The sequence below is a fragment of the Phyllostomus hastatus genome, unplaced genomic scaffold (assembly GCF_019186645.2).
Source record: "Phyllostomus hastatus isolate PE091 unplaced genomic scaffold, TTU_PhHast_1.1 phas_scaffold_93, whole genome shotgun sequence".
In the NCBI taxonomy this organism is placed as follows: domain Eukaryota; kingdom Metazoa; phylum Chordata; class Mammalia; order Chiroptera; family Phyllostomidae; genus Phyllostomus; species Phyllostomus hastatus.
In genome coordinates this window covers 21,507,843-21,530,253 of record NW_025334042.1, presented here as the reverse complement: position 1 = coordinate 21,530,253, position 22,411 = coordinate 21,507,843, and the positions used below count along the sequence as shown (strand labels likewise).

Below are 22,411 nucleotides of genomic sequence, written 5' to 3'. Positions count from 1 at the left end.
AAGTGAAATAAAGGAAAACATACAGGGAACCAATAGTGATGGGAAAGAAACTGGGACTCTAATCAATGGTGTGGACCAGGAGGAAGAAAGAAACAACCAAAGAGAAAAGAAGGAAGAAACAAGAATTCAACAAAATGAGGAGAGGCTTAGGAACCTCTAGGACATCTTTAAACATTCCAACATCTGAATTATAGAGGTACCAGAAGGGGAAGAGGAAGAGCAACAAGTGGAAAAGTTATTTGAACAGATAATAGAGAACTTCCCCAATCTGGCAAAGGAAATAGACTTGAGAAAGTCCAGGGAGCTCAGAGAGTCCCAAAGAAGTTGGACTCAAGGAGGAACACACCAAGGCACATCATAATTACATTACCCAAGACTAAAAATGAGAGAATCTTAGAAGCAGCAAGAGAAAAGAAGACAGTTAGCTACAAAGGAGTTCCCATCAGACTGTCAGCTGATTTCTCAAAAGAGACTTTGCAGGCAAGAAGAGGCTTGAAAGAAGTATTCCAAGTCATGAAAGGCAAGGCCCTATGTCGAAGATTTGCTCTATCCAGCAAAGTTTTCATTTAGAATGGAAGGGCAGATAAAGTGCTTCTCAGATAAGGTCAATTTAAAGGAGTTCATCATCACCAAGCCCTTGTTTTATGAAATGTTAAAGGGATTTATCTAAGAAAAAGAAGATAAAAAACATGTATAGTAAAATGACAGGAAACTCACAATTATGAACAACCACACCTAAAACAAAAACAATAACTAAGCAAACAACTAGAACAGGAACAGAACCACAGAAATGGAGATCACATGGAGGGTTATCAACAGGGGAGTGGGAGGGGAAGAAAGGAGGAAAAGGTGCAGAAAATAAGTAGCATAGATGGTAGGTAGAAAATAGACAGGGGGAGGGTAAGAATACTATGGGAAATGTAGAAGCCAAAGGACTTATGACACATGGACATGAACTAAAGGGGGGAATGTGGGTGGGCAGGGGTGTGCAGAGTGGAGGGGAGTGAAGGGGGGGAAATGGGACAACTATAATAGCATAATCAATAAAATATACTAAAAAAAATAGGCCCCAGATGAAATAACAAGAGAAATCCCCATAAAAAGAATTAAATGAAATGGAAAAAATAAAAATACTAGATGCAGAGTTTTAAGCAATGGTTATATCATCCTGACCACTGTAGCTCAGTTGGTGGGCATCATCCCACAAAGCAAAAGTTGCCAGTTTGAATCCTGGCCAGGGCGTGTATGAGAGGCAACCAATCGATGCTTCTCTCTCACATCAATGTTACTCTCCCTCTCTTTCTCCCTGTTCTCTAAAAACAATAATAAAATCTTTAAAAGAAAACATTGGTTAATGGATGTTTGAGGACCTTAAGGAAAGAATGGATGATCTCAGTAAGTGCTTAAATGAAGAGATAGTAAGCATTAAAGAGGAATAGAAAGCATACAAAAAAGCCAGTCAGAAATGAATACAGTACCTGAAATGAAGAATATATTAGAAGGAATCAACATCAGTTTAGATAAAGCAGGAGATAAGAATGTACACTTTCAAGGACAAGATAATAGTCATTGCCCAGCAGAGCATCAAAAAGGAAAGAAAATTTTAAACAATGAGAAAAGGCTAAGTGACCTCTGGGACAACATCAAGTATAACAACATCTGACTTCTGGCCAAGATGGAGGCATAGGTGGACGCACTGTACCTCCATGCACAACCAAGATTGGAACAACAACAACTTAGAGGCAAAATAACACCCAGAACTGACAGAAAATTCATCTAAATGGAAGTCGGACAGCCAAGAGGTTGAAATAGACCCGTTCATCCAGACCGGTAGGAGGGGCGGAGACGAGCAGCTGGGCACGGGTCGCAGCGCGGAGAACAGGGAGAATTGGGTGCATAAGGCAACCGGGAGCGCATAAGGCATCTGGGGTGCGCAAGATCACAGTGGGTGGACCCTGAGTATGCAAGCGGCAGCTGGCAGACCCAGTGAGGCAGCAGTTGTGGAGCAGGGCAGAGCGCACAACCAAGGATTCCAGGGAAGGGGCTGAGGTCCCACGGAGAACAGATCTACCGCCATTGTTCCCTTCCGACCCTGCCCTCACATACAACGTTCACAATCTAGTGACTGGAGTGCCCAGCCCTGGTGAACACCTAAGGCTCTGCCCCTCACCGTAACAGGAGCAACCAGACCAAAGAGAGAGAGAGAGAGAGAGAGATGGCTCAAATAGAAGAACAAATCAGTGCCCCAGAACTCATCCTTTTGAGCAACCAAGAAATAGCTAACCTATCAGATGCACAGTTCAAAACACTGGTGATCAGTAAGCTCACAGAATTCGTTGATTTTGGTCGCAAACTAGATGAAAAAATGCAGGTTACCATAAAAGAGATGAAGGAAAATGCACAGGGAACCAATAGTGATGGTAAGGAAACTGGGACTCAAAACAATAGAGTGGACCAGAAGGAAGAAAGAAACCACCAAACAGGAAAGAATGGAGAAATAAGAATTCAAAAAAAAAAAAACAAACAAAAAAAAAACGAGGAGAAGCTTATGGAGAGGAGATGTACTCCAGGACATCTTTAAATGTTCTAACATCCGAATTATAGGGGTACCAGAAGGGGAAGAGGAAAAGCAACAGATTGAGCACATATTTGAACAAATAATGAAGGAGAACTTCCCCATTCTGGCAAAGGAAATAGACTTCCAGGGGGTCCAGGAAGCTCAGAGAGTCCCAAAGAAGTTGGACCCAAGAAGAAACACACCAAGGCACATCATAATTACATTAGCCAAGGTAAAAATGAAGGAGAGAATCCTAGAAGCAGCAAGAGATAAGGGGACAGTTACCTACAAAGGAGTTCCCATCAGACTGTCAGCTGATTTCTCAAAAGAGACCTTGCAGGCAATAAGGGGCTGGAAAGAAGTATTCCAAGTCACGAAAGACAAGGACCTATATCCCAGATTACTCTATCCAGCAAAGTTTTCATTTAGAATGGAAGGGCAGATCAAGTGCTTCTCAGATAAGGTCAATTTAAAGGAGTTCATCATCACCAAGCCCTTATTTTATGAAATGTTAAAGGGACTTATCTAAGACAAGAAGATACAGGAAAAACATGTAAAAGGACAGCAAACTCACAATTATTAACAACCACACCTAAAGCAAAACCAAAAGAAACTAAGCAAACAACTAGAATAGGAACAGAATCACAGAAATGGAGATCACATGGAGGGTTAGCAACAAGGGAGTGGGAGGAGGAGAGGGGGGAAAAGGTACAGAGAATAAGTAGCATAGATTGTAGGTAGAAAATAGACAGGGGGAGGATAAGAATAGTATGAGAAATGTAGAAGCTAAAGAACTTATAAGTATGACACATGGACATGAACTAAAGGGGGGGAAGTGGGTGGGAGAGGGTGTACAGGGTGGAGGGGAGTGAAGGGGGGAAATAGGACAACTGTAATAGCATAATCAATAAAATATATTTTTTAAAAAGTGTAATAACATCCACATCATAGGAGTACCAGAAGGAAAAGAGAGTGAGCAAGGGACAGAGGACCAGTTTGAAGAAATAATGGCTGAAAACTTTCCTAACTTGGTGAAGGAAAAAGTCACACAAGTTCAGGAAGCACAGGGAGTCCCAAGCTAGATGAATGAAAAGAGGCCTACACCAAGACTAATCATAATTAAAATGCCCAAGTTTTAAAACAAAGAGAGAATCTTAAAAGCAGCAACAGAAAAGCAATTAGTTACCTAAAAAGGAACTCCCATAGGTTGTCAGCTGATTTCTCAACAGAAACACTTCAGGCCAGAAACAATTGGCATGAAATATTCAAATATTCAAAGTGACGAAAAGCAAGGACCTATAACAAAGATTACTCTATTCCGCAAGGCTATTATTTAAAATTGAAGGTGAAATAAAGAGCTTCATAGACAGGAAAATAACTAAAGGAATTCCTTACCACAAAACCAGTATTGCAAGAAATGTTAAAGGGCCTGCCTGAAGAGGAAGAATTAGGAAAGAAGGAAGGAAGGGAGGAAGGAAGGAAGGCAGGAAGGAAGGAAGGGAGGGAGGAAGGAAGGAAGGAAAGAAACATAGAGAGGAGACTTCTTCTTAAGATGGAGGCATAGGTGAACATGGCTCATATTCTTGCGCAACCAAGTCAAAAATAACAACTAAGCTATAGAACAACCATTACTCGGAACTGTCACAAATCTAGTTGAAGGGAAGTCCAACAACTATGGAATTAAAGAAACCACTTCCATCCAGACTGGTAGGAGGGACAGAACACAGAATGGGCTGGTCCCACACCCACATGTGGTGAATAAAAATTTGGGAGGGATATCTCAGGATCAAGGGGACCCAGGACCACACCTAACCCCCAGGCCAAGGGTCCAGTGCCAGGAAGATGAGTCTCCCTGACTTGGCTGCAAAAATCAGCAAGGAATGAGTTGGTGGAAGAAACTGGATTCCCAAGCAGTTCCTCTTAAAGGACCCACATGTGAACTTACTCAGACTCACTCCCTCTGAGCTCCAACAGTGGGGTAGCAGCTTGCAAGGCACCAGTGGCATACGGGGAGGAACTGAAGTGCCTGGCATGAGGATGAGAGCTGCAGGACAGCTTTCTTTCAAACAGAATGATGGCCATTGTTTCTTTCCTGAACCCTCCACCACAGAGCCACAGAACCAGGAAATGGGTGCCATATCTGAGACTCCATAAACCTGACTAACACTGTTTCCCTCACCCTGGTGATTCCCTGAAGCTCTGCCCCACTCAACTTATGAGCCCACTCAAACTGTTAACAGTGGCATTTTCATATGAATAGCTCATCTTGGCTCATGCTTCACATTTTCCTAAATCCTCAAACAAGCAACATTTGGCCTCAATAAGCCCCCAGTCCTCATACCTTGAGCTAAGTGGCCTCAGGCCTGGCACTAGCAGCAGCTAGCCTAGATTCACTGCTTTGCTTCACCTGGGAACCTCCAAGCCCAACACAAGTAGCAGCCATCTGCAAATTTTGTAGCTCATGCTGGTGGCCCTGGGAAGAACACAGTTGATAGCTGACCTTGGCCTGTACCACCCAGAGAAACATCAGAGACTGCACATCTAGTGGAAAGCTACAGAGCACATCAGAGCACCACCACCCTTTCCCTGCACAGCTGATCCTCCACAGAGGGCAGAGGTTGGGGGTCAGTGGTCACAGCTAGTCCTTGGAGCTGAGGTAAATCCCTCCCATTGACCTGCCAACAAGCAATCAAGGCTCAACTACAAGAGGAGGGTGCACTCAGCCCACACAAAAGGTGCACCTCGAGTACCCAGCTTGGGTGATAGAGGAGGCTGTGCCACTGGACCCTGCAGGACACCTACTACATTAGGTCACACTACCAAGACATGGAGACATAGCAGCTCTACCTACTGCATAGAAACAAACACGGGAGACTACCAAAACAAGTAGACAAAGAAACATGGCCCAAATTAAAGAAACTCAGAAAAAAAAAAGAACTAAACAAAATAGAGATAAGCAATCTGTCAGATTCAGAGTTCAAAACATTGGTTATAAGGATGTTCAAGTAACTTAGTGAAGACCTTAACAGCATAAAAAAGATTCAGTCAGAAATGAAGGATACACTAATTGAAATATAGAACAATTTACAGGGAATCAACAATAGAGTGGATGAAGCCAAGAATCAAAACGATGATTTGGAACATAAGAAAGAGAAAAACTAATCAGAAAAAGAAGAAAAAAGAATCCAAAAATATGAGGATAGTGTAAGGAGCCTCTGGGACAACTTCAAGTGTTCCAACATTTGCATCATAGAAACAGCAAAGGAGAAGAGAAAGAGCAAGAAATTAAAAATCTATTTGAAAAAATAATGAAAGAACAATTCAAAAGGACCTATGCACCCCAGTGTTTATAGCAGCACAATTTACAATAGCTACATGCTAGAAGAAACCTAAGTGCCCATCAGTAAATGAGAGAATCAGAAAACTACGGTGCATTTACACAATGGAATACTACACAGCTGAAAGAAAGAAGGAGCTCCTACCCTTCATGACAGCATGGATGGAACTGGAGAGTATTATGTTAAGTGAAATAAGCCAGGCAGTGAAAGACAAATACCATATGATCTCACCTATAAGTGGAACCTACTCAATGAAACAAACAAGAGCAAGCAAAATACAAGAGAAACTTAAATAAAGAACAAACAGTAACCAGAGGGAAGAGGGGAGGGGGATAAGGGTGGGGGGAAGAAAGGGCAGGGCTGTCAAGGAACATGTATAAAGGACCCATGGTCAAAGCCAAAGGGGGATAGGATCGAGGGTGGGAGGTGGAGGTGGGTAGGGCAGGGAAAAGTGGTGGTGGAAAAAAATGAAAGAAAAAAAAAACAATGAAAGAAAACTTCCCTAATTTGGTAAAGGAAATAGACATGCAAGTCCAGGAAGCACAGAGAGTCCCAAACAAGATGGCTGCAAAGAGGTCCACTACAGGACATATCATAATCCAAATGCCAAAGGTTAAAGATAAAGAGAAAACCTTAAAAGCAGTAAGAGAAAAAATGTTAGCTATGTAGTACAGGGGAGTTCCCGTAAAACTGTCATCTGATATCTCAGAAGAGACTTTACAGGCTAGAGAGTATTGTTAAAAAAAAAAATTCAAAGTCATGAAAAGTGGGAACTTACAGCCAAGATTGTTCTAACCATCTGTTGGGAACCACCCTGACTGATATCAGAAGCTGTAACCCCTGCCAAGGCTAAGGCTGAGGGAATGACCTTGGAACCATAAACCACCAAGGAGACAAGCTTATCTCCCTGACAGGAGCACTGCTTCTGCTACTTCATTCATAACTGGCCCCCAATGCTTGGTCAGTTAGCTAATGACAGGTAAGATTCTCCAAAGGGGGGAATGACCTAAGACTGGCACGATCACGTGAGAGGCCTCCAAGGAAGGACTTTGGGGGCTACAGCAAAAGGGAGTGATGGACCCTTGCCTCTAGGCTTTGACAAAGCCTGAGTCCTCATTGTCTGAGAGAAAATCTCCTAATCTCTTGGTTGCCTTAGTTCCCTTGCTCCACCTAAGCCTGAAACAATGACAGGGTGGTGCTGCTCTGCTAGAAAGGGCAGGTTCCCTGGGTAATCAGGCCTAAGAAAGAATATATAAAATCCTGTGAAAACTGCTTTGTTTAGAATGCTCTCAATTAAATGTTAAGGGTCCAAGGAAGAAGTAAGTTTATTCCTTAAAGTTTTATAGCTCTTTGACCCTGACTCAAAATAGGCCCTCATACTTCCTTGCTATCTATTGTTTGATCCTTACTTCCTAGCAATGAGTAATGAGCTTTACCTGAATTCTTATGTAAATGAACCCAATAAAAAGACTCTCTGGCAGGGGAACGAGGCGCTCCCCACTAGAGAGAGTGGCCATTCCGTTCCTACTTTCCCACAGGACCTGGTTGTCTCTGTGTATTTTTTCTCGTGTTTTGACGAGCCATCTGCAGTGTTCTGAGGTCACTGCTGGTCAGTGATCACGACAGCCATCTATCTGCCCTTCGGTTCTATCATTTAGAATCAAAGGGCAGATAAAGAGCTTCCCAGACAAGAAAAAACTAAAGAAGTTCATCATCACCAAGCCATTATTATATGAAATGTTGAAAGGATTTATTTAAGAAAAAAAAAGATAAAAACTATGAACAATAAAATGGCAATAAATACATATTTATCAACAACTGAATCTAAAAAACTAAGCAAACAAGAAGAAGAGACAGAATCATGAATATGGAGAGCATTTTGATGGTTTCCAGATGGGAGGGGGTGTGGGGGAATGAGTGAAGAGGTGAGGGAATTAAGAAATACGAATAGGTAGTCACAGAATCGTCTTGGGGATGTACAGTACGGTATAGGAAATGGAGTATCCAAAGAACTTACATGCATGACTCACGGACATGAGCAAAGGTGAGGGGATTGCCAAGGGAGTGGGTGGTGCCTAGTGGAATGTGGCAAAGGGGGAAAAATTGGGACAACTGTAATAGCATAATAAAATATATATATATTTAAAAAGGAGGAACATGTGCATAAAGAAAAATGGCAATGAGTAAATACCTATCAAAAATAACCTTAAATGGGTTAAATGTTCTAATCAAAAGACACAGAGTAGCTGAATGGAGGTAAAAACATGACATCTATGTATGCTGTCTGTAAGAGAACCATCTCAGAACAAAAGATACACACACATTGAAAGTGAAGGGATGGAGCCTTGCTGGTTGTGGCTTAGTGGTTGGAGTGTCATCTTGTAACTGAAAGGTTGTGGGTTCAATTCTTGGTCAGGGCACATACCTAGGTTAGGCTCATCCCTAGTCCAGCCGTAGGCACATGCAACCCCTGGTCTGGATGTGTACAAACCCTGGTCCCAGCATGGATCCCTGGTCTGGGTGCATACAGAGGCAACCAATCGATGTTTCTCTCATTGATATTTCTCTCTCTACCTTCTTTTTCCCTTTCTCTCTCTCTCTCTAAAAAAGTAAAATAAAAAAATGTCCTTGGGTAAGGGGAAAAAAGAAAAGCAAAGGAAGTGAAGGGATGGAAAAAAATATTCCATGCAAATAGAACCTCCCCCAAAAATCTCGGGTACTAATACTTATATATGACAAAATAGACTTCAAAACAAAAGTCATAAAAAAGATAAAGAGGGTTACTACATAATACTAAAGGAATCGATCCAACAAGAGGATATAACCCTTATAAACATATATGCAGCCAATATAGGAGCACCTAAATACATTTTTAAAAATCTTGATGGACATTAAGAGAGAGACCAACAGCAATACAGTCATAGTAGGGGATTTTAACACCACACTGACATCAATGAGTAGATCTTGCAGGCTAAAAATCAACAAGGCAACAGTGACCTTAAATCAGGGGTCCCCAACCCCCAGGCCATGCATGGGCCAGTAGCAGCCCATGGCTTGTTAGGAACCGGGCCACACAGCAGGAGAAAAGCAGCAGGCAAGGGAGCAAGCTTCATTCACATTACCACCTGAGTTCTGCCTCCTGTCTCCCTGCCACCCCCAGCCCATGAAAAATTATATTTCATGAAACTGGTCCCTGGTACCAATAAGGTTGGCGACTGCTGCTTTAAATGACACCCTGGATAGGCTGGATTTAATTGATATTTATGGAACAATTCTTACAAAAGCAGAATATTCTTGTACATTCTTTTCTAGTGTACATAGAACATTCTTAAAGATAGATCACACCCTGGCTGCTGTAGCTCAGTTGATTGGGCATTGTCCTGCAAACTGAAGGGTCACAGGTTCGATTCCCAGTCAGGGCACATACCTGGGTTGTGAGTTTGGTTCCCCAGTCGGGGTGTGTGCAAGGGCAACTGATCATTGTTTCTCTGTCACATTGATGTTTCTTTCCTTCTCTTTCTCCCTCCCTTCTCCTCTCTGAGTCATTTTAAAAAAGGTAGATTACCTGTCAGGGTACAAATTAAGTCTTAATAAAATCAAGAAGATTGAAATCATAGCAAGCATCTTCTCTGACCACAATGGTATGAAAATAAAAATCAACTAGAGTAAAAAAACTTAAAAACACTCAAACACATGGAGGCTAAACAACATGTTATTAAACAATTACTGGGTTAAAATGAGATCAAGGTAGGAATAAAAAATTATATGGAAACAAATGAAAATGAACACACAACAACCCCAAGTCTGTGGGACACAGCCTAAGCAGCTCTGAGAGGGAAGTTCACAGCATTACAGGCCTACCTCAAGAAGCAAGAAAACTCTCAAACAAACCATCTAACCTTACATCTAAAAGAACTAGAAAAAGAACAGCTCAGGACAGGTAGCTCCATTGGTTAGAGCATCACTCTTGTACACCAAGGTTGCAGGTACAATCCCTGGTCAGGACACATGAAAGAATCAACTAATGAGTGCATAAATTAGTGGAACACTATTTCTCTTGCTCTCTCTGTCTTTCCCTTCCTCTCTCTCTAAAATCAATAAATAAAAATTTTTTTAAAAATTGAAACAAGAACAACAACAAAAAAAAGCCTGGAGTAAGTAAAAGAAAGAAAATAATAAAGATCAGACCAGAAATGTATGACATAGAGACTGAAAAAACAATAAAGAAGATCAATGAGACCAATAGTTGGTTCTTTGAAAAGATAAACAAGGTTGATAAGCTTTTAACCTGACTCACAAGAAAAAAAGAGAGAGAACTCAAATAACATTAGAAATGAAACAGAAGTAATAAGTGACACCATAGAAACACAAAGGATTGTAAGAAAATACTATGAACAACTACATGCCAATAAATTGGACAACCTGGGCAAAATGGATAAATTACTAGAAACAATCTTCCAAAACTGAACCAGGAAGAATCAGAAAACCTGAATAGACTAATTACAACTAATGAAAGTAAAGCAATGATAAAAAAAAAAAATCACAGCAAACAAAAGCCTTGGCCTGTGTGGCTCAGTGGATTGCGTGCTGGCCTGTGAACCAAAGGGTCGCCAGCTCGATTCCCAGTCAGGGCACATGTCTGGGTTGTGGGCCAGGTCCCCAGTAGTGGGTATGAGAGGCAACTGATAGATATAGTTCTCACACACTGATGTTTCTCTCTCTCTCTTTCTGCCTCACTTCCCCTCTCTCTAAAAATAAATAAATAAAATCAAAATTAAAAGTCCTAAACTAGATGGCTTCACAGGCAAATTCTTTTTTCTAATATGTTTTTTGATTTTAGAGAGAGGGGTAAGGGGGGAGAGAGAGAGATGTGAGAGAGAAACATTGATTGGTTGTCTCCTATACGTGCCTCAACCAGAGGTTGAACCTGCAATTTTGGGATATATCCTGACTGGGAATTGAACCCCCAACCTTTTGGTGTATGAACAACACTCCAACCAACTGAGCCACACCAGCCCAGACTACTTCACAGGCAGATTTTACCAAACATTCAAAAAGACCTGTGAGAGGCAACCAATCAATATTTCTCTTGCACATCGATGTTTCTCTCCCTCTCTTTCTCCCTCCTTTCCTTTCTAAAAATAAATAAATTAAATCCTTTAAAAATTTCAAAAATGTGTAGTTGCCTGTTTAAAGCAAAAGTAACTGGAATGTAATAAGTACCGTTTATAACATACATAGAAGTGTAATAAAGATATCACAAATGCCAGGTGGGGAAAAAAGTACAATAGAATATTGCTGTCAGGTTCATACACTGTTCATGAAGTAGTATAATACCACTTGAAATCTAAATACTATAAACCCTAAAGAAACCACTAAAAAATGTGAAACATAATTATAGCTAATAAGCCAATGAAAGAAAAAAAATAGAATCATAAAAATATATTGAATCTAAAAGTTTAAAAAAAAGAATAAAAAGAAAACCAAAAAACCCCACATGGGACATACAAAACAAATAGCAAGATGGTAAATTTAAATCTCACCATATCAATAATCACATTAAATGTAGATGGGTTAAACATTTGATTAAAAGGCAGAGGTTGTCAGATTGGATAAGAAACCCAATTATCTGTTTTCTAATAAAAAAAATCTACTCTAATTATGATAACCTAAATACATTAAAAGTAAAAGGTAGAAAAGTAAAAGGATGATAACACTCATCAAAAGAAAGTTTGAATGGCTATATTAATACTAAAATATAGTACAGAAAAAAGTATAATACTAAGGATAAATAGGGTAATTTCATAATGGTGAAGTGGCCAATTCACTGAGAGGACATAGCAATTCTAAATGTCTAGGCACAAAGTACATTAAGAATTTGATAGGACTGCTAGAACTAGACAAATTCACAATTATAGTAAAAAATTGCTATCTTCCTTTCTCAATAACTGGTAGATATGGTTGAGAAAAAAAATGATAGAAGACTGAACAATACTATATACTAAACTGATGTAACAGTTATTGTGGGTTCTATGAAAATTATCCTTTAAGGGTGATCTGATTATAAATTTTTAACTGGGTAGGTCATGGTGGGTAGTCACACCACAAGCATATAACTTTTTTAGTAAACGGTTTATTTTTTAAGCAAGCCCTGACCACTCTTTCTGTGCATCTGGGTTTATACATCTTTGAAATAAGCATAACCACCCTCAAAAGAAAACATAATCTTGTTAGTTACTTTGTAATCCAATCCCCACCTTGTTTTTTCCCACCTTCATGGAATCTTTCTTATATTCCCTCCTTATTTTCAAATGCATAGAAGAAAAGGAAAAACTGTTACTCTCTGAAGCAACTGTGATAAGTTTTGGTTCAGATAAACTCTTATAAAACTTCTCTAAAGGTCCAGACATTTCTTACACCAACATTATTTATAGAGCCCTCAACTCAACAACAGATAACAAATTGCATTCAAGTACAGACAAAGCATTTCCCAATAGAGACCATATTCTGAACCATGAAACACATTTTTAAAAATTTTCAAGGGCCCTAGCTGGTGTGGCTCAGTGGATTGAGCATTGACCTGTGAACCAAAGGGTCGTGGTTTGATTTTTGGTCAGGGTACATATCTGGGTTGTAAGCCATGTCTCACATAATGATGTTTCTCTCTCTCTGTTTCTTCCTCTCTTTAAAAATAAGTAAAATTTTTAAAAAACTTTCAAGGATTCAGATCATATGAAATAAGTTCTTTGAATCCAATAAAATTGAATTAAAAATAGCCCTGGCTGGCGTAGCTCAGTGGATGGAGCTCGGGCTGGGAACCAAAGTGTCCCAGGTTCGATTCCCAGCCAGGGTACATGCCTGGGTTGCAGGCCATAACCCCCAGCAACCGCACATTGATGTTTCTCTCTCTCTCTCTCTCTCTCTCTCTCCCTCCCTCCCTTCCCTCTCTGAAAATAAATAAATAAAATCTTTAAAAAAAATTGAATTAAAAATAAAATTTTAAATCTCCAACTATTTGGAAACTAAATAACACTTCTAAATAAGTCATGGATCAAAGGAAAAAAGTGGAAAAAAAAAGAAAAACTCAAAAGGAAAGTATTGAAACTTGAATAAAGTACAAACACAGCATTATTATTTGCTGAGAAGCAAAAGTATGGAACAAAATACTTATTATAAAATAAAAATATTATTAAATTAATGAACTTAGCTTCTACCTTAAGAAACTGGGAGAACTGCCTGAAATATAGCTAAATGGAATTCCTAAACTAGGCGACTAGATATGTAAAGAAGAAATCACTTCGAGTCTGGTAGGAAAGGTGGAGATGCAGAACAGGCTGGTCTCTCACCCATGTGTGGCAGTTTAAAATTGGAAGGGATATCTTGGCTGAGTTCCCTCCTGAGAAGAGAGGGTTCCCTCCCCACCCCATACCAGGCTTTCCAGCCCAGGGCTCTAGAGCCAGGAAGATAAGTACCCATAACTTCTGCCTGTAAAAACCAACAGAGATTGTGGCTGAGTGAGATGAGGGACTTCTGTCAGTCCCAGGCAGTTCTTAAAGGGCCTGCAAATGGGCTCACTTGGGTCACTTCCTCTGAGCTCCAGTACTGGGGCAGCAGCTTGAAAGGAACCAGAGGTTTATGAGGGAGTACTGAATTGTCTGGCATCAAGGAGAGAGCTGGGGAAGTAGCTTTCTGCCAGACAAAAGTGCTGGCAGAGGCCACTGTTACTTTTCTGAGAACCCCTGTTCCCCACAGAGCCAGTAGGTGGGCACCATATCTGAGTCTCCATCAACCTAGCTAACACTGTTAGCCCCACCCCGGTGACTCCCTGAGACCTTGCCCCACCCACCTTGCTAGCCCACCTAAGCTGTTTCCAGTGGCTTGTCCATACAAATGTCCTCTCTTGCCTCATGCCTTAGACTTTCTTAAAATCTCTCAAGCAAGCAGCATCTGGCCTCTGCATACCATATACCTCTGACCTTGATTTACAGTTTGGCCTCTCTTGGGCACTTCCAAGCCCAGCACAAGTAGCAGCCATTTGCAGATTGCTCTGTAACTTCTGCCAGGTAGCCCCCAGGCAAGGCACATCATTGGCCATCCTTGCAACTCCTGCGAGGTCACAGAGCCAGTGCACACAGTAGACAGACAGCTTCAGACCATGCCAGATAACAACCCTAGCACCTCCATGAGCAACCCACTCAAGTAGTGAACTCAGTGAGCACCATAGCCCCACTGAAGGTAGTCTGACTCTGTAGGGTCGACTCCCAAACAGCAGCACATCTGCTGTAGTTGCAGCCAGTTCTCAGTTCTCACAGCTGATTGGCCTGGAGGGGTTATTCCCTTCCAGTGACACCAACAGCAATCAAGATTCAACTACAACAGGATAGAACACAGAGCCTACATAGGAGTATACCTGGAGAGTCCAGCTCAGGTGACTGGGAAGGCTGAGCCACTGGGCCCTATAGGATACCTGCTACACAAGGCCACTCTACCAAGTTTGGGAGATGTAACAGGTCTACCTAATACGTAGAAACAAATGGAAGCAAACAAACTGGGAAGACAAAGAAGCAGGTCCCAAATAAAAGAACAGGAGAAACCTTAAAAAAAAAAAGTGCTAAATGAAATGGAGGCAAGCAAGCTACCAGAAACAGCATTCAAAACAATGGTTATATAAGGATGCCTAAGGAACATAGTGAGAACTTCAACAGTGTGATAAAGAATGTAGAAACCATAAAAAAAATCAATCATAAATGATGGCTACATTAACTGAAATGAAGAATAATTTACAGGGGATCAACAGTAGTATAGATAAAGCTAAGAATGCAATCAGCAATTGGGAATATAAGAGGGCAAAAAACAATCAGAACAACAAAAAGAAAAAAGAATCCAAAAATATGAAGACAGCGTAAGGAGCATCTGGGAAAACTTCAAGCATACCAACATTTACATCATGGAGTTCCAGAATGAGAACAGAGAAAGAAAGAAATTGAAGACTTGTTGGGGACCACTTTGGGTGGTATCAGAAACTGTAGCCTCAAGCAAGCAAGGCCTTGCCTGTAAGTCTCAACACAAACACCGGGAGTGCTAGAGGCAGGCATGACCTGATACTACCACTGAGGGTTCCCTTGGGAAATCAGGCCTGAAGAATACATTGTGTCCCTTGAAGCTTGCTTTGCTTTGTATAGTCCTGTTGATATAAACCAGATGTTTAAGTTCAAAGTATAAGGGAGTGAACTCCCAATCTCACGAACCACACCTTAACAACCCTCTGGCATCAGCATATCTAACACACCTGGACCCGAGGCAGATCTCTGTGTTTCCTCAATTGTTAGCTATAGATAATATCTGTTTTCTGTAACTATGGCCTGTAGACATTGATTGACAAGCTTTGCATCCTTACTGTATACCTCTGTGCATACCAATCCCAATAAAAGCTATTTCAATAAAAATAAAACACTATTTCAATAAAAGCTATTTCAAAAAAGCTATATCCCAATAAAATGCCCCGAAGGGCTTGAAGCATTCTCCACTAGAGGGAATCTCCACCCCCTTTCCCGAAAGAACAACAGAATGTGTCCTGGATGACTCATTTTTATCCTCCATGGCTGGGAGAACTCTGCAGGTAAGAGCTTCCCACAAAAATCTATTTGAACTTCTGGCCAAGATGGACACATAGGTAGACACACTGTGCCTCCTCGCACAACAAAAATAAGGACAACAAAAACTTAGAAACAAATAAACAAAAAAAAACCAGTACTGACAGAAAATTGAACTTTACTGAAGTCTGACAACCAAGGAGTTAAAATAGACACATTCAGCCAGACCAGTAGAAAGGGCAGAGTTGGGAAGCGGGTGGAGGGGAGCGTCCCCGGCACAAAAAGTGGTGGCTGATGGATCCCGGGCCTGCAAGACAGCAGCGGGCAGACCCGGGCACAGGGTGGCAGCAGGTAGACCCAGCGAGGCAGTGACGTGTGGAAGGGCGCTGCATGCAAGGCAGATGGTTGACCGGCAGGGGTCCCACATTCACACGCAGATAAACCAGGTGAAACTGGGGAAAGAGAAAACTGTGCAACCCAGGGTTCCAGCACTGGGAAATAAAGCCTCAAAACACCTATTGGAAACACCTGTGGGGGTTGAGGTGCCAGGGGAGATACCCAGCCTCACAGGAGAGTTCGTTGGAGAGACTCACAAGGTCCTAGAATGTGCACAAGGCCACCCACATGGGAATCAGCACCAGAAGGACCCAGTTTGCTTGGGGGAAGCAGAGGAAGGGACTGAAATCTGACAGAGTCGAGCAAGAGCCATTGTTCCCTCTCCAACCCCACCCTGACAAATAGCGTCACAACCCAAGGACTAGGCTGACCCGCCCTGGTGATTACCTAAGGCTCCGCCCCTCACTAGTAACAGGCAGTCAAGAGAAAAAAGGCCCAACCAGAAGAACAGATCAAAGCTCCACAGCAAATACAACTAAGCAACAAAGAGATAGCCAGCCTATCAGATGCATAGTTCAAACCACTGGTGATCAGGATGCTCACAGAATTGGTGGACTTTGGTCACAAATTAGATGAAAAAAATGAAGGCAATGCTGAGTGAAATGAAGGAAAATGCACAGGGAACCAATAGTGATGGGAAGAAAACTGGGTCTCAAATCAATGGAAGGGACTAGAAGGAAGAAAGAAACAACCAAACAGAAAAGAATGAAGAAACAAGAATTCAAAAAAAAAAAATGAGGAGAGGCTCAGGAACCTCCAGGACATCTTTAAACATTCCCATATCCAAATTATAGGGGTACCAGAAGGGGAAGAGGAAGAGCAACAAGTGGAAATGTTATTTGAACAGATAATAAAGGAGAACTTCCCCAATCTGGCAAAGGAAATAGACTTCCAGAAAGTCCAGGAAGCTCAGAGAGTCCCAAAGAAGTTGGACCCAAGGATGAACACACCAAGGCACATCATAAGTACATTAGCCAAGATTAAAATGAAGAAGAGAATCCTAGAAGCAGCAAGAGATAAGGAGACAGTTACCACAAAGGAGTTCCCATCAGACTGCCAGCTGATTTCTCAAAAGAGACCTTGCAGGCAATAAGGGGCTGGAAAGAAGTATTCCAAGTCATGAAAGGCAAGGACCTCCATCCAAGATTGCTCTATCCAGCAAAGTTTTCATTTAGAATGGAAGGGCAGATAAAGTGCTTCTCGGATAAGGTCAAGTTAAAGGAGTTCATCATCACCAAGCCTTTATTATATGAAATATTGAAGAAACTCATCTAAGAAAGAGAAGATCAAAAACATGTATAGTAAAATGACAGCAAACTCACAATTATTAACAACCACACCTAAAACAAAAACAAAAGCAAAGTAAGCAGACAACTAGAACAGGAACAGAATCACAGAAATTGAGATCACATGGAGGGTTAGCAACAGGGGAGAGGGAGGGGGAGAGAGAGGGAAAACGTACAGAAAATAAGTAGCATAGATGGTAGGTAGAAAATAGACAGGGGAGGGCAAGAACAGTATGGAAAATGTAGAAGCCCAGGAACTTATAAGTATGACACATAGACATGAACTAAAGCGGGGGGGGGGGTGTTGGTGGGAGAGGGTGTACAGGGTGGAGGGGAATAAAGGGGGGGAAATGGGACAACTTTAATAGCATAATCAATAAAATATATTTAAAAAATAAAACATCCAGCTACAAGGGCAAAGTTATTTTAAAAAAAAACCTATTTAAAAAAATAATGACAGAAAACTTCCCTAACCTGGTGAAACTAATAGACATACAAGTCTAAGATGCAGAGAGTCCTAAAGAAGATGAACCCAAGAGGTGCACACCAAGACACATCATAATTAAAATGCCAAAGGTCAAAGACAAAGAGAGGACCTTTTTTATTTTTAAAAGATTTTATTAAAAAAAGATTTGATTTATTTACTTTTAGAGAAAGGGAAGGGGAGGTAGAAAGAGTGGGACAGAAATATCAATGTAAGAGAGACATCAAATGGTTGCCTCTCACACACTCCCAACTGGAGACTTGGCCTGCTACCCAGGCATGTGCCCTAATTGGGAATCAAACCAGTGACCTTTCAGTTTGCGAGCCAGTGCTCCATCCACTGAACCACACCAGCCGGGGCCAAAGAGAAGATCTTAAAAGAAGCAAAAGAGAAGCTGTTAGTTACCTACAGGAGAGATTCCATTAAGACTGTCTGCTGATTTCTCAACAGAAACTTTGCAAAGAAGAGATTGGCAAGAAATATTCAAAGTGATGAAAAGCAAAGACCTAAAACCAAGATTACTTTACCCAGCAAAACTATCATTTAGAATTGAGGGATATATAAAGAGCTTCCCAGATAAGAAAAAGCTGAAGGAGTTTATCACCACCAAACCAATATTACATTTAATGTTAAAGGATCTTTTTTAAGAAGAAGAAAGGGATAAAAGAATATGAATAATATAATGGCAATAGATGCATATATCAACATTTGAATCTAAAAAATAAAAATAAATAAAAATAGCAGAATAGAAACAGACTTATAGATACAGAGAACATTTTGATGGTTGCTAGATGGGAGGGTGGTTAGGGGATGGGTGAAAAAGGTGAAGGGATTAAGAAGTACAAGTTGGTTGTTACAGAAAGGACAGAATGGGGAATATAGTTAATAATATTCTAATAACTATGTATGGTGTCAGACATGTATTAGACTTATCAAGATGATCACTTAGTTATATAATGTCTAATCACTGGGGTATATACCTGAAACTAATATAATATTGTATGTCAACTGTAATTGAAAAATTAAAAATGATTTAAATTAAAAAATAAGTTAGAAAAAGAAGAGCGAATTATACCCAAAGTAAAAAGTGTAAATGAAGTAATAAAGATAAATATGGAACTCAGTAAAACAGAAAACAGAAAAGCAATTAGAGAAAAATCAGTGAAATAAAAAATTGATTCTTTGAGAAGATCAATAAAAATGATAAACCTATAGACTAATAAGCAAGAGAGAAACTGATAAACATTTATACTGATAAGCAAAGAAAGAGACAGAAAGAGAGAAAAAAGACAGAAAAAATATCAGAAACGAGAGGTGACATTATTAAAGATTCTACAGATAGTGAAGGTAAGAGATTTTTGTGAACAACTTTAGACCAGTAAACTCAACAACTCAGATGAAATGGGCAAATTCCTTGAAAGACACAAATTGTGAAAGCTCACTGAAGAAGAAATAAGATAAACTGAATAGCCTTATGATTTTTTAAAATTAAATTTGTAGTTTAAAACCTTTCCATGAAATATACCCCAAGTCTCAATGGTTATAATGGTTTCCTCCCTACCCCACTGAAGCACTGGTGATTTCTACCAAACATGTCAAAGGAAATGCCAATTCCTCAACAAACTCTTACAGAAAATTGTAGAGAATATTCTACTTGAGTCTATAAAGCTAGCATTAATCTGATACCATCACAAGAAAAGTATACAGGCTAATATAGCTTATAAACATGGGCACAAAAATTGTTAACAAAATTTTAGCAAATTTATTAAAAGATGATAAAAATATGCTACATTATTAGTAAATGGGGTTTATCTAAAAAATTCAGGGTTGGTTTAGCATTCATAAATCCACATAATTTACTATGTTAACAGATTCAAAGAGAGAAAAACACATAAGTATTCCACTAGGTACAGTAGAAGCTTTTGATAAAACTTAGTATTAATAAGTCATGTGGGTATGATGTACAGCATGACAACTATAGTTCATAATACTATACTGCATATTTGACATTGCTAAGGGAGTAAATATTAAAATATCTCGAGGAAAATAATTTGTAACCATGTGCAGTGATGGAAGTTAACTAGATGTATTGTGGTGGTCGTATCACAATATATGCAATTATAGAACTTTAAAAATCCAACATCTATTCATGATCAAAAATAGGCAAACTAGGAAAAGAAGGGAATTTCCCCAACTTGATAAAGAGCATTATAAAATATATACAGCTCTTATTATACTTAATGGTGGAAGACTGAATGCTTTCTCTGAAAATCAAGAATAAAGTAAGGATGTCTCATCACTTCTATTCAAATTTATAAAGGAGGTCCTGGCCTACTCAGTATGTCAAGAATGAAGTTTAAGCCCTGGCTGGCGTAGCTCAGTGGATGGAGCGCGGGCTGGGAACCAAAGTGTCCCAGGTTCGATTCCCAGTCAGGGTACATGCCTGGGTTGCAGGCCATAACCCCCAGCAACCGCACATTGATGTTTCTCTCTCTTTCTCTCTATCTCCCTCCCTTCCCTCTCTAAAAATAAATAAATAAAATCTTTAAAAAAAATAACAACAACAAAAAAAGTGTATGGTAAATTAAAAAAAAAAGAATGAAGTTTAAATGTATACAGGGGAAAATAAAACTGCCTCTATTAGCATATGACAGGATTGTGTATGTAGAAAAACCTAAATAATATACAAAGAAAATCTATGAGGACTAACCACTGGGTTTCAGTATACAAAATTAATACACAAAGATCTATGTTTCTAAATATTAGTTGAGAACAATTAAGAATGGAAATTAGAAAATAATAGTATGAAAAATGAAATACTTAGGAATAAATCTCACAAAAGTTATGCAAGACATATAGACACTGAAAACTGCAAAGCACTTCTGAGAAAAATTAGACCTAAATAAATGGAGAAATATGCTGTGTTCAGAAGACACAGCTGTGTTGATAAAGATGAGGAGTGATTGAAAAATCTCATATATAGCTTGTGGGAATACAAAATCATAACCAGTTTTTAAAAGTTTGTAGTTTATTTTAAAAATTGAATATTTACATGCTACATTACCCAGCCATTTCAAACCTAGGTATTTATCAAAAAGAAATAAAAGCTTATTTATGTTCATAGATTATGAATATGCTCATATTCATGTGAAATGTTCATAGTGACTTTATTTGTAATAACCCCAAATCCAAAACAACCCAAGTACTCATCTTATGGACAAATAATCAGCAATAAAAAAATGAACTATTGATATTTATATATGCAATAATGTAGGTGAATGTCAAAATAATTATGCTAAGTGAAAGAAGACAGAAGAAAGTAGGTACTATATGATTCCACTTACATAAAATTGTTTTAAAATGCAAAATAATATATAGTAACAGTGTATTGGTGGTTGGCTGCGGATTGGGGTCAGGAGACAAGGAGGGATGTGTGGGAGGGATTGAAAAGGGGCATGAAGAAACTTTTGGGGGTGATGTGTAATTCATTATGTTGATTGTGATGGAGGTTTCACAGGTGTTTATGGATATCAAAGCTAATTAACTTGTAGATTCACAATTTATTGTATGTTAATTATACCTGGATGAAGTTATTAAAAGCAAACACTGTTACTGTTGCTAATTGTGCGGACCTGGAGCAGGAGTAAGTCTATGTGGAGAATGAGAAAGTATAACATTTAGCACTCCTTAAATATAAGAAAAGAACTTCCCCTGAATTAATTTCTATTAATATGACTGATTTTGTTGCATTGCCTGAGAGAATAGAATGCAGGATAGCCCTAATTGTTTGGGGTCTATTTGACATATTATTTAAGCTCTTCGTTCACTGTGTTTGGATTTCTCTTGGCCAATAAATCCTTCTTCCACCCAGTGTTCAGGAGAAATAAAAGGAGCTAGAATTCAAAGCAGTCTATTTCTTTTGCTAATAGCTAATTGATAAAAGCCTAGTTGAAAAAAAGGAAAACTATTGACTAAAATTAGGTATCAAAATTAGCTATAGATTTTCATTTGTCTTTGTATCTCAATTATTCAATAGCACATGTGATTTGTTTAAAAGCTTGATTAATTCTAACATGAAAGTGAAAGAGATTAATATAAAATTGGAATTTGTTTATCCACAGAGTCAGGTGAAATTGTCATTTGAAATCAAAGTTACCTCAAACATAGTCAAATATCATGCAAATAAAGTGAGTTAAAAAAATGTAGCTGGTAATGGAAAGTAAAAAAAAACAAACAGTTGCAACCTATAAAATTCTCGTGTACTACCTACCTGTCTGGCTCGATAGAGCTGCGCTTGCTGAATCTTAGAGATGATTTGCTGTACTGAGACAGGGATCTCAAGTCTAGGGACCTCTAATCTATCAAGGTCTTTTCTGGACAAGATGGTATAATCCACAACTTCATTTTCTGAATCAGATTCATTGTCTATCTCATTTTTCATTTTGAACATTATTTTGAAAAGTTGAGTGATTTTCTTTTATTTCTTCTTCTTTTCCCACAGAATATAGGCAAATGCTGATAAACCTGTCCACGAGGAAGCTAGAAGAGGTCGTTCCTGATCTCAGAGGTTGTGGTTTACCCTGCCACTAATCTTTTGCTAAGCATAGTATTTTGTTTCTGGTGATGTCATAAAGACCCGTTGTGACATTATCATTGACTCAGACATTTACAGAGTGCTTATTATATGCAGAGAACTAAACATTCTATATTCTGTGATGGTAGAAGGGTGAAGGGGGGAGGGTGGGTAAAAAAAGAAT

At 39.5% G+C, this 22,411-nt stretch overlaps 1 protein-coding gene across 1 annotated transcript in view; it reads right to left on the bottom strand.

The window, feature by feature from the left end:
• Positions 1-22,104, bottom strand: part of FAM186A (family with sequence similarity 186 member A) — a 108,453-nt gene extending 86,349 nt beyond the window's left edge. The window contains exon 1 of the mRNA XM_045829388.1: positions 21,925-22,104. Coding sequence (XP_045685344.1) covers positions 21,925-22,104 — 180 coding nt within the window. The remainder of the gene's footprint in view (positions 1-21,924) is intronic.
• Positions 22,105-22,411: the final 307 nt, after the last annotated feature.